Raw genomic sequence first — 13,836 nt, 5'->3', positions numbered from 1 at the left:
TCCCAATCTCTACGTGAATGAACAGATTATCCTTTAATTATAAGAATTTTCCCTCAATTCCCAAACACTTCCCAACTGGATATTTTTCTACAGAAAGATACAAATCACTAGGTTGACAGAATAACTATTTAAAAGTGGGAGAGGAAAGTAAATATGCAGTACAAAGATACCAACTGTAGTAACACTGATGCAAATGTGGTTTCTGATTTATCAAAATACTTACTGATTGTCTGAACAGGAAAGTAGAAGACAAAGAGCGAGAGGAAAATGATTTCCTGAGGCTGTAACAGTGGTTTCATGACAGCTCTAGTGTTAAATAATCACTTGCTGCTTTCATTAACTTTACAGTACTGAGTATAATTTAATCATTGTTATAAAAGTTCTTATAGCAGATTTGTGATCATTCATAACAGATCATTCATATCAGAAGACAATGTTTCTCTCATTAATGACTTAAAAAAATAATTCTTATCTTTATTAACTCTCTTCTAAGAATGAGGAATAAAATGACATATTTCCCTTTAACGTAATAGTATTTTCTCTATTAGGTTGCTGAAAGAAAAAAAATCAAGACTCTACTAGTGATCATTTTTTAATTGCTAATTTTCATCTATTTCTAAGGACAATCCCTTTACAAAATCTTTTAGTCTTATAAGTACTACAATCAAGTTTAGAATTCCAAATAAATAAAATGCCAAATCAGAAGCCATATTTAAAAATTAAATGATTAGCCACATTTATCTGTACACATTCGCAGATTTTCTAGGAGGGATGTCAGAGTCCATGTAATACTGCTCACATTAAGTGCAAGTTAACATGTGTTATCTGACCTACTGCTCATGGCTTACAACACTAATAATTATCAACAAAAATTCTGATTTGGGGGAGACGGTGATATATGAAACTCTTAAACTAACAAAGGTATCAGGACACAAAACACTAACTATACAATTTTAAATCTCTATTCTTCATCTGCCAGAACCTCTTTCCTTTTCCCATTGGTATTAAATTATCACAGCTTAGTCATGTAAGAGGTGCAGAGTACCAAACACTGTTTTGAAAAATGGGTCTCAGATACCAAACAAAAAAGAAATTAATTAAATACTATTAACTATTAACTTTTTGAGTAGTTAAATTAACTATCTTCGTTTTTTTTGATCCTCATTTCTTCTGGTCGTAGGCAAGTACTTTGTTCCTTTGTTTCATCTGAGAGCTTAATGTATCAATTTTTTGGAAGCATTATAAAATGGTATTCCAGTTCAAGTTGCCTGTGATCATAGCCACGTGAAGCATTAGACAAGTACATACTCCAGATTATAATTCTTCAGTTTCCTACCAATGTTTCCCTTAAATTAAGGCGTCATCAAGGAGAAATCCATAGTAAGGAGCTGATTTTTTTTTAGCTTCTGAAAAAGTGCAAAATGAAGTAGTCTTCGAGTAACTAAGACAACGTCTTTTAATCAGTGCCATGACTGAAGTAATATCTTACTGGAGGTCCAGGCAAGTCTTCATCTCCGTCAGTGTCGGGGGCAAAAGACACAGTAAGATCCACATATTTTTTTTCAGTAGAGGGTTTCACAAGTTTGTGCATTCTAAGAAAGCAAGCAAGAACAAATAGTTTTTGGTAAATTATATAAAATGAAAGAACGATTTGTTAACTAATGCTATCCAGAAAATCTAGACTACTGCCTACTTTATTTTAAAATCTATTTATCCATTTGCTCTTACATATACATTCTTCTTTATTGAAAAGTCTCTATTGGGCCAGGCACCAGGAGCTCATCCCTGAAATCCTGGCTACTCAGGATGCTGACATCTAAAGATTGTGGCTCGAGGCCAGCGGGGGCAGCAAAGCCGCAAGGACTCTTATCTCCAATTAACTACCATAAAAGCTGGAAGGAGAGCTGTGGCCCAAGTGGTAGTTGAGCAAAATAAGCCCAGGGGCAGCACCCAGGGGCCCTGAGTTCAAGTCTCAGACTCCACCCCAACACACACACACACACACACACACACACACACAGAGATGGACAGACAAAAATAACTCATGTGGAAATGGAATTGTGAATCAATCTAGATAATTACTGAAAATTGTAAGGTCCGCCCCCAGGAGGGCTCCATGCAGATGCCCCCACCTGTTTAGGTCTGCACCCAGTACCTGTGTTACTAGATAACTGGCACACCTGGAGGCAGTTACCTCCTCCTTCTCTGAGGTCATATCCAATCCACCTGGCCACATCTCCTTCCCCTATATAATCCAGCTCAACACGGTCCCCGCTCTCTTTCCTTTTTTCTCTTGCTCTATTTCTTTTTTTTCCCCTTCTTCCTTCCCCTCTGGCTCCCCACGCCTCCATCTTGTGTGGGCTGGCAGTTTGCTTTCCTCCCAGTAAACTCCTTTCTTTCTTTCTTTTTTTTTTTTTTTTGGCCAGTCCTGGGCCTCGGACTCAGGGCCTGAGCACTGTCCCTGGCTTCTTCTTGCTCAAGGCTGGCACTCTGCCACTTGAGCCACAGCGCCACTTCTGGCCGTTTTCTGTATATGTGGTGCTGGGGAATCGAACCCAGGGCCTCATGTATACAACAGTAAACTCCTTTCTGCCTGAACCATGTGGTAGGTTTCCTTTTGCCACAACATGCTAAGATGACAGTCGAATTCTGAAGGCTAGCCTTCCGATCGAGACGTAAGGCTCACGGGAAAGGAAATCCGCCACATGGTTCAGTCAGAAAGTTTACTGGGGGAAAGCAAACTGCCAGCCCATGCAAGATGGGCATGGGGGGCCAGAGGGAAAGGAAGAGAGCAAGAGAGAAAAGGAAAGAGAGCGGGGACCGTGTTGAGCTGGATTATATAGGGGAAGGCGGGAGATGTGGCCGGGTGGATTGGATGTGAGCGAGCTCAGAGGAGGAGAAGGTAACTGCCTCCAGGTGTGCTAGTTACCTAGTAACACAGGTACTGGGCGCATACCTAAACAGGTGGGGGGCATCGGCATGGAGCCCTCCCGGGGGCGGGCCTTACAAAAATGCTCAAAGAAAACTGGTAATTCAATCTGGTTAAAGTATTATATAGGCATGTGTGAAATACTATGGTTGAACTCCTTTAAACAATTAACAAATACTTTAACAAAGATAAAAGACAAGAGTGTAAGAGAGGTCGTGTCCAGGGTGTGGATTCTAGTGAGCAAGGAAGACGAACAGAGAGGAGGGCAAATATGGTCCACACACATATGTACATGTGTTAAAACGGAACAATGAATCTTGCTGGGCTTGGTTTGGGCAGTTAGGAAGGGCCAAGAGGTGAATCTGATCTATATATTACACTGTATACACACAGGGGCATGTCAAAATGAGCAGCCACCGCCCCACTGACTGATGCTCATAACAAATGCAGGGGGAACAAAGAACACTGATTACATACTAAATGATTTAAAAGAATTCCCAAAACATAAGCAACGATTTTGGAAAAATCTTTTTATACTCCTTATGTTTTAAGGCATTCTCTAGTATTTTTCTATAAAGATTAAGAAAGTAACATAAATTACATCCTTAAAATAGTTTTCGGTTCTACTTTCTAATCTACATGGCTGTCAGAACTGTCTTGAAATGTATGTTTGATGTTAATTCTGCAATACACAGTACCTAGATCATGACAGGCTCCGGACTACCTAACCTAGTTAACCCTCACAATAGTTCTTCCTAGTTTTAGAAGGTTATTCTGTCTCATACCTATCCTTTCATTCTTTCTCCCACTCATCTTCACCATATTACTTTTGAATTTAGTCTAACGTATCTTATTTCCCGCCAGACTATGCTCATCTAGCTGCATGTGTTTGAACAAACTGTTGTTGTTTTTTTTTGCCAGAAACTGTACTTCAAAGATAGCTCAAATGAAATCTACCCCAACTAGAAAACTGAGTTATTAGAACCCATGATGCACTGCAAAAATCTTCAGTATAATGATCTGATTATTTTGTTCATGATTAACATGTTTATTTCCCTTAATAGACTATGAAATCCTTAAGAGGAGAGCTACTTACACAATAGAAAAACAGTATCAGAAGTAATATTTATGATTTTGTTAGGCTTTACTACTATTGTAATCCTCAACGAACATGGGACAATCGTTGTTAACTTTGAATAGGAAACTAAGATGACATGAAAATTAAATAGCTGCACAAGCATGTGAATTCAGGTCTTCCTACAGCCAAGCTTAAGTCCTTAACCACAACCTCATTGACTGACTTACCACAAAAGCTACTCAATAAGTATTCAGTAAATATTTGCTAAATGAACAATGTAATACAATACGAAATAGTATTCACAAAGCATATCTATGAGGAAAGTTACCTATCAACCAACTCTCAAAAACTTATTTTTTTGCAGCAAATTTTGATTGGCCACTAGATATTATACCACCCCCTACTTTATTCTAGGTAGTACACAACATAATTCTAATTATCACTCTTAATTTATCCAAAAACAGGGATCCTAATGAAAAATAATATAAGACAAATTAATGCCATAGGTAATTACAGATCTTCTACACCTGCTTCTCAAGTACTGGGATTATAGGAGTATGATTCAATGCTTGGACATAATTAAGATCTTTATTAATTATAAGCAATTAACTTTGATTTATAATCAGTTAAATATGACAGGTTTAAAATTATCCACAGATTCATTTATTCTTACAATAACTACTTATTGATGTCTACTATGCCAGGTCTAAGTGTAAACATAAAACACAAGCCAGATCAAAGAAACATTCTTGCCTTAGTGGAACTTACTTTCTAGTGGGGGATGGAGGAATGAGATAGCAAATAAACAACTATGTAAGCAGAATATGTAGTAGCCACCATGTACAGCAGAGAAGCTTGGGCCTATTGGCTGAGAAAGGGGGCAGGGTTTGTATTAATCCCTCTGTCCATCAACTCTTCATTAACAATAAAAAAAGAAAAGCTAAGAAAATGCTTTTTATAACAAGTACAAAGACTAGAGGTGAAAATTAGCCAGGCTCCCAATTAAGGAACAATTACAACCTGAGGAAACAAACAAGAACAAAGAAAGGTCCCATGTTAGAGCATGACAGGAGTGTTTAAGGAAATGTAAGGAGGCTCTTGCACCTGGAATACAGTGACAAAAGGAGAGAAATCTGGGAGGAAATGGCTAAGTAGGAACTAGGTCATATAGTCCTTGCAGACCACTGTCAAAATTTTGGCTCTCTGGTTCCTTTTCTAAGTGCTACCTTATTGGGTGAGAAGGCAAATGGAGTATATAGACTACCAAATATAACCTAACTCCACTTCTCCCTACATTTCTTTCTCGGCTTCCTTATTTTCTGCCTAGTACTTACCACCATTTGATGTACTTTTCTAGTTGTTACATAAACATCTTTAGTAGGTTGTGACTTTTTTTGGTAACTGATATATACCTACTCCTTAGAAAAGAACTAGGTCACAGAAAGCATCTTGAACAAAAGTCATTTGAAATAATGAGTTTTTGGCATTTTGGTATTATACCTCAGTTTCATAAAGCCACTTCTCACATTTCTACATAAGAGGTAGATCTACTTTTACTTCCTACCACTGACCAAGTCTAATAAGCCCCTACACCTGATACTCTTATCCACAATAAATTTCCAAAGATATGGCCACCCTAGGAATCTATTTTGAGGAAGCTTGTAGAGGTTCACTTGGCATTAGGTAAGAGCAACACTTTTATCTGAATTTCAACAACTTCTACACTTAATTTTCCAGTACATATCCAGCTTCAGTTTGGTTCTTGTGAATCACTGAAGTTAAGATACTTACGTTAGCTTTAACCTTTTTGCATGACCAGGCATTACAGGAACATAAAGCATTTTGACTCCTTGTACCACCATTGTTGGTTCAATTCCGTATTTCTCCTAAAAGTAAATACCCAAAAGAGAAATATTCAAAACCCTGGGACAGAAAATGTTGGGGTGAAAATATTTTATAATGATTAGTGAAAGGACAACAAACATACTAAACAATATTTACTTTAACCTAATTAATATTTATAATTTTATTTGTTTTGTTTTTGTTGCCAGTCCTGGGCCTTGGACTCAGGGCCTGAGCACTGTCCCTGGCTTCTTTTTGCTCAAGGCTGGCACTCTGCCTCTTGAGCCACAGCGCCACTTGCGGATTTTTTTCTATATATGTGGTGCTGAGGAATTGAACCCAGGGCTTCATGTATACGAGGTGAGCACTCTTGCCACTAGGCCATATTCCCAGCCCCAATATTTATAATTTTAAACAGTTACAATTATCACTTTCAAGACGAATTGTTTATAATGTTAATAGTTTACCCCTTAATAATGGACAAAAACTACAGTAGTCCCTCTTTATCTTACTTTTTATAGTCAACCACAGTATGAAAGAATTTAATGGAAAATTAAAAAAAAAACAAAACAATTACTAAGTTTTAAATGGTGTGCCATTCTGGGTAGTGCACTGAAATCTCAGGCTGTCCTTCTTTGCTCTCTTGGATAAGAATCATCTCTTGGTCCTGCATCTCTGCATTGTACACTCATCACTGGCATTTAGTAGCTGTCTTGGTTTCAAAGTGACTGTTTTAGTAGCACATATGTTAGTAACGGTCCCAAAGCACATGAACAGTGATTCTTACTTAAACAATGCCATAGAAAAACAAGAGTGTTTGATTTGATCAAAAAAGTGATGAAAGTTCTTGAATTTATAAACATAAAACATCATATGCTGAAAAACTGTGTTCATTACAGCATTACTTACCACAGTCAAAATATGGAATCAGGGGGCTGGGGATATAGCCTAGTGGCAAGAGTGCCTGCCTCGGATACACGAGGCCCTAGGTTCGATTCCCCAGCACCACATATACAGAAAACGGCCAGAAGCGGCGCTGTGGCTCAAGTGGCAGAGTGCTAGCCTTGAGCGGGAAGAAGCCAGGGACAGTGCTCAGGCTCTGAGTCCAAGGCCCAGGACTGGCCAAAAAAAAAAAAAAAATATGGAATCAGCCCTCAATGGATAAAGAAAATGTGATATATATATATATGTAATATATATATATATATTAGAATTCTACTCATCCATCAGAAAAAATCATATTGTACCATTCATAAGGAAATGAAAGACTTGGAAAGTGAAGTGAGCCAGACAGGGTTTCCCTCATTTGTGGTAGCTAGAATGTGTCTATAAATCAACAAATAAACACACTGTATGGTAAAAGAAAAAAAAATGCACCGGATATGATAAAGTATACAGGTCTCGGGGCATTCACACACGATGAGACCAAAGGAGGATATTCTTAGAACAGGAACATAAAGGTGCAAAACCTATGTGCATGTGACTATATAAAATAATATTAATTAAAATGAACTCTAGGATATGGAAACAAGTTTTTTTCCTTTGATGTTTTTGTTTGTTCATTTATCTGTTCTTGGGAGGGTAAGAGGAAGGCACACAAATGCTGGGACAAAGGGTGAACAAATGCAGCAGTGGTACTCATTAGACACTACATTGAAAATGAACTCTACAGCTTGTGGGTGAGGACAGGAGGGAAAAACAGAGAGCAAAGGCAGGTTGACACTGTTCAGAAAGGAATGTACTCTATCTGACTTATATAACTGTAACAATGTCACCTTTCATACTAACAATAAAAAACACTATATGCTGAAACTCCTAGAGATCTATCATATCTTGTGAGAAATACTTTTATTATATTATTTAACTGCTCTATTTCATTATTGTGGTTAATTTCTTTCTGTGGCCAATTTATGAATTAAATTTTGTCACAGGTATACAAATATAGAAGAAAACATGGCAGATAAAGGGCTCAATAGCATCTGCAGGTTCAGGAATCACTGGGAGACTTGAAACATATCTCCCGTGAGTAAGAGACTAGGACACACATAACCACACTCAAAATTACTAATGAATCAAGTAAATAATATCTTACTTTGACTGCATTTATAAAATCCAGCAGAGTGAAATCTTCTTTTCCATGTATAGTCCACCTGTCCCATATTGTAAATGATATTCCATTTCTATTGTAGAAAAGTATTCAGAATAGAAACATTTAAAATGTCTTCTGTTTAGAAATAATACAAAAAGTTTCTGGAGTCCATTATTTGTGATTAGTAATATGGCAAGAAAAAAACAGAACTTCGAAATATTCCATGATTTCCCCATTAGTCCATATAGGTAATCACTTTGATCACATTTCTTTGAGTGTCTGATTACAAACCACTATGTCTTAGTGTGTTTTATTCTTTCTTTTATATGACATTTGGACTGTCCACACCACTGGCTATTATAAGCAGTGTGAGAACAATAACCTTGTACATGTAATTTGAGATATCTGTGAATTCCTCTGAAGATCTGAAATACCAGGTCATATTTCCTCTACTGCAGGCCATGGTATTTATAATTTCATCAGTGATTTATGTTGCTTTCCTTGTTAGGATAGTTTTATTTAAGTTTTGGCTGTTGCCAACCTAAAAAGTGAAAAACTCAAACCTAGACAATTGTTCTCCTTTGTCATACATTGTGGAATTAGATTCTAAATTTCATATTACTTTGTTTTTAAGCATTTGCAATGTACTGTTTGTAGGTTATAGTTTAAACATTTTTTTTTTTTTTGGCCAGTCCTGGGCCTTGGACTCAGGGCCTGAGCACTGTCCCTGGCTTCTTTTTACTCAAGGCTAGCAATCTGCCACTTGAGCCACAGTGCCACTTCTGGCCATTTTCTGTATATGTGGTACTGGGGAATTGAACCCAGGACCTCATGTATACCAGGCGAGCACTCTTGCCACTAGGCCATATCCCCAGCCCGATTCTAAATTTCATCATAATCCACAGTCAGACAGTGGAAAGACTTCTAATTTATCTGCGTTAATTAGACACAAATGAAATCTGTCCAGAGCATAATACAAATAAACGTGAAAAGTATAATCTGTCAAAGGATAACACAAAACAGTGTGGTTGAACAAACATGCAAAGAATGCTCTGGCTAGTATGGTAACAAATGCTTCATCAAGATGAGGTTTGAACTTGTTCTGAAGTGATAGCAAAGACATGCAAATGAAGAAAAGGAGAGGGAAAGTCAATACCTCTCCCTTTTAAAGGTTGTTATTTTCAATTCTTATTATATGAGAGAAACAGACCTTCATACATACCTGATTTCAGTTTTTCTTACTTCAGATGTCTCTGTAAACACTATAACTGGAATGGCTAAATTAAGAAAACAATTCTTGTAAGCTTCAAAAGGATAACCACCAGTTACTTTGATCATCTCCAAGGCAACCTAGATAAAAGAAGGTGATCTGATTACATTAAATTTAAAAACCACGATTTTAATTTGATCTGTTCAGTTTTTTCAAGTCTTTCTCAAACATGTAAAAGTAGCTATAGAGCAGAAGTAATACAAATTTTTTATTTATATGACTATAGAGTTATAGTATATTATACCTTCAAACTTTTAACTCATCCTCTACACATAACGAACCAAGTTATTTCATCAGGTAATCTTTGCACTTTGAAAGTACCTGCTACAATCAAAGAATAAGGAAAAAAACCCCATTCAAATTATAGACATGAAACAATACCTTTAGAGAAACTATACAACTAGGGACATACTAAAAATCTTCAATTATAAAAATAATTGGGACAATTCATCTTATTTATGAAAAAGAGTATCTACTTTATATGGCGAATATAAAGACGATTGAGAAATCTGATAATTTTGTGCATATTTATCCTGTTAAAAGCTTTGTAAGCACAAAATTACAAAATGCCTATGTTTTCAGAAGTATCTTGGGATTTTGAACTACAAAATCCTACATTCATTTCTCTACATCTCTAAGTAGCTAGCCAGGGTTGGTTTGATGGGGAAGACAGGAAAAAGGCAATAAAAAAATAAGCATTTTTTGATTAGAATAATCTTACCAAGCCAGAAACTGCAGCAGTAGATGTTGCTATGGCAGGAATAATTTTACCAGCAATGCGCTTTGTTTTGAAACGATCAGTTGGTTCGATACTATACATTTTGGCACGAAGATTTGATGCAGCTGTGATGAAATCTATGTGGCCATTACTATCATCATCTTTTTCAAATGAAAGTACTGCCATCTGAAGGTCACCTGATCAGAGCAACCAGAATGAAGTTCCCATGTAACTGGTAAAGTTTTTACTATATAAAAAGCAATGTTTGCTCTTCACCACAGCCGAAGCATGGAATAGGCCCTGATGCCGCTCAATGGAAAAACAGATCAAGAAGATGAGGTATATATACACAATGGAATTTTATTCACTCACTAGAAAAAATAATATTGTATCATTTGTGAAAAAAAGGAAAGACCTGGAAAAAATTATGTTTAATGAAATCAGGCCCAGAGACAAACGTTGCATGTTTTCCTTCAAATGTGGAAGCTAGAATTGGCTGATAAAACTTACAAATGAACACACCAGGAAGTGGGTACTTGAAAGGGGGCATGGTGGGGGGTCAAGGAGACAAGCTAAGAAGAATGAAGAGGAGCAGGCGGTAGGGGGGTGGGGGTGCATGGAATGGGCTGGAGGAGAGAATGCAGTCAAAAATTCAATGTATATCTACAAAATTAAGAAGAGTGAGAGAAGAGGTAGGTTGGGAGACTTAGGTGAGAATGTCGAAAAGGGAGCATTGGTCAAGACGAAATGTATTCATAAACTATTTTCTTAAATGGCAACTCCTTACTAAAAAAAAAAGAGATGTTGGCTTACAACCTTTAAAAGGACCAAGAAAGTAATTGAGGGCTGGGGAGATAGCCTAGTGGCAAGAGTGCCTGCCTCGGATATACGAGGCCCTAGGTTCGATTCCCCAGCACCACATATACAGAAAACGGCCAGAAGCGGCGCTGTGGCTCAAGTGGCAGAGTGCTAGCCTTGAGCGGGAAGAAGCCAGGGACAGTGCTCAGGCCCTGAGTCCAAGGCCCAGGACTGGCCAAAAAAAAAAAAAAAAAAAAAGAAAGAAAGTAATTGAGAAATGGAAAAAAATTCAAGGAAATGTATTATGCTATACATGCCACTAAATTAGGTAAGTTTCTAAAAAACCTTCCAGCAAATAGCATACTAAGAAAATGATCTATTAACAGATCTATTAATAGTTGGGTTGTAATAAAACAAAAGTGCACCTGGTATTGCTCAATGTTTATTCCTTAAATCCTACCTACAACTAATAGGTCAATTGTTCAAACAAAAATGTGTATTTTAGAACAGTGGTTTCTGCATCACTGTAATGAATATTATTCTCAATTATTTTTCCTGACATTCTATTGGTTCATGCATAATATGGCAAAACTTTGGGGGTCACTGACTTATGCAACAAAAATGTTGAGAGCCCACCAGCAGAGCAAGCAAATGGCTCTGCTTTAAAAAAAATTAATAGCACAGTTTTTCTTCATTTCAATGTTAACACAATTTTATAAGATTGCATGTTACATTCTGACAGTAAGAACCTGAGAGTTCTCTATGATTCTTTATCCTCAAGTAATTGAGATCAGTCTGTCTAAAAACTAGTCTCCACAAGGAGACTATCCTGAATTTTAGATTCCTAACAATAGTAGATTTGCTTATCTTTTTAAACTTGCTTACCATCAGCTACAATAATAGCAGTCAATGTAATTTGGAGAAAGACAACTCCAACATTTGAGCATAGAGACAAGGTGAGGAAAATGATGAATTTAGTCACAATTAAAGATTAAAAAGGGACGTTCATAGGGTGATGATTAGCTTATTATTTTTTTTAATTACACAAACTTATCAGAATGAAGCTTAGGTGAAATAATAGTCAATTTAGTTCAAAACATTCTTGGAAAGAAGTTCCCTTACTTTTGGTTGCTTCACTGGATGAAATGGCCTTTTCCAGCTGGTATACAGCATTCCTCTCATCCTCACTGCTAATAGGAACTTGGTCAGGCTTCCTTGCAGTTTCATCTGTTTGAACAACCTTCAAGTGCATGTATACAAATTTATTAATGTTATCATGTCCTGTATCTAAGTCTGGTTACCATTTTTTATCAGTAGATCACAAAGAGAAAAATGGTTGCTCCATATATTTTAACTGCTTCATGAATCATGAGATTCTAATCATTTTTATATCTTCCTTTAATAATACTGTTATTTTGTCATCTATCTTATCACACTGTATATTCTGCAAGAACATGTGTCTTATTCATTGAGACCTCCAGTGAAATACACTTAACCTTTTTATATTGGTTGCTAAAAATAACTTCTATGGATCTCGTGAAATTCCATAAAAATAAATGTTTTGATTCTAACAAATCTACTTTCAACTCAAATTACACAATTCTAGTTAGTGCAGAAATGTTCAGAAATAGAAAACTCATAAAATATATCGATTGGGAATTCTTCAATTGCTCGCCAGTTGCTAACAGGAATTTTTTCCTTCACATACAAAACTGAGCAAGATAAAGGAAGAATATACCCACAAAAACTTTCTGAGACCAGGACTCAAACTTGTTTTTGCTCACTGGATGGCACTTTACAACCTAAGCCACGCCTCCACCCCCAATCTTTAAGAAATTAACTTTTCTCCATCCCTATTTGTAATACATTCAGCATGTTAGCTGGATGCTCAGTTCTGTCTTGCAATTCGACTACATCTTGTAATTGATCAACTTTCCAATTTTATTGGGCAATTACTTTATACCTCTTGTTCTCTGTTCTTTATTTTCCTATGTCCTTCATTCTAGCCTAGTAGGTTTGCTTACTATATCAAACAAAACAGTAATCTTTTCTCTCACATTTTGATTTCAGTCCCTTAGAAGTCTTGCCAAGGCCATATGAAAGTATTCAGAGAATCCAATTGTGCTTCAAATCACCATCTTTTGTCTATAATTGTGTGTGGGTGTGTTTATCTGTGTATGGTTCTGGGAGTTTGAACACAGGGCTTCACGCCTGTTGAGCAGTTGGGCTACAACTGTAGCTGTATTTCCAGCTCTTTCTGCTCTGTTTAATTTTTGAGGTAAATCTCACTTTTTGCCACAGCTGGTTTGGGTCACCAGTCTTCTATTTTGCGTTTGGAATGATGGAGGTTGCCACTGCATCCAGCTTTCTGTCAGCCTTGAAGTACAACCCTCCTGATCCCAAGTAGGTAGGATGAATGCCTCAAGTCAACGACACCCAGCTGTTGCCTGTATTCTTTCAATAACTCCCTAACAGCTTTTCCTGCTTCCTCTTTATGTTCCATACACTCATTCTTAACCACAGCCAGTTATCCTTTTTAATACAAACCATATTATGTTACCCCTCCTACGCTTAAAACCCTCTGTTAACTTATAGTATAACACAAAATACTTATTATTACCCAATTAGTTCTCAAATCTCAGCTTAAACTTCCTACATGTATTCTCTTTTGGAAAAAAACTTACCCCTAAAAGCCTTCAAGGGCTCTCTACACACACCAAGAATTTTGTTCCTTCTATCCTCCAGGTTTAGAATGGCATTTGCCACAAAAAGCAGCTTAATAACTATTAGCTGAATGAAGAGATTTCTAAACTTAAACTTACCTTGTTGGAAGGTTTGAATTCCTGAATCTTTACTTCTGAAAGAATATTCATGAGGGAATCTACTGCTAAGTCCTATTAAAAAGTAATTTAATTAATGCTCTTCACATGGCAAATTCCATAGCTAAAATACATCATTTATCATTTCAAAATAAATAATTTATCACTTAAATATTTAGACTACACTATTTGAGACATCAATCCTTATTTCTACAAAGTGGTCACATATAACGACTACTGGATAAAACCAATTAGGACTAAACTATGATTAGTCTACAAACCTGAAATCTTAC

The 13,836-nt window shown here is 36.7% G+C and overlaps 1 protein-coding gene across 1 annotated transcript in view; it reads right to left on the bottom strand.

Annotated features, from left to right (window-relative positions):
- Positions 1–312: 312 nt before the first annotated feature.
- The window catches only part of Uba6 (ubiquitin like modifier activating enzyme 6), a 50,684-nt gene continuing 37,160 nt past the window's right edge, over positions 313–13,836 (bottom strand). The window contains exons 27-33 of the mRNA XM_048363907.1: positions 13,547–13,618; positions 11,847–11,964; positions 9,930–10,123; positions 9,161–9,288; positions 7,942–8,029; positions 5,799–5,893; positions 313–1,592 (exon numbers count right to left, since the gene is read on the bottom strand). Coding sequence (XP_048219864.1) covers positions 1,457–1,592; positions 5,799–5,893; positions 7,942–8,029; positions 9,161–9,288; positions 9,930–10,123; positions 11,847–11,964; positions 13,547–13,618 — 831 coding nt within the window. The 3' untranslated portion in view covers positions 313–1,456. The remainder of the gene's footprint in view (positions 1,593–5,798; positions 5,894–7,941; positions 8,030–9,160; positions 9,289–9,929; positions 10,124–11,846; positions 11,965–13,546; positions 13,619–13,836) is intronic.

The sequence above is a fragment of the Perognathus longimembris genome, chromosome 16 (genome assembly GCF_023159225.1).
Source record: "Perognathus longimembris pacificus isolate PPM17 chromosome 16, ASM2315922v1, whole genome shotgun sequence".
Classification (NCBI taxonomy): Eukaryota; Metazoa; Chordata; class Mammalia; order Rodentia; family Heteromyidae; genus Perognathus; species Perognathus longimembris.
Note: the sequence above shows the minus strand (reverse complement) of the source record. Positions and strands in the feature narration are given on the sequence as shown.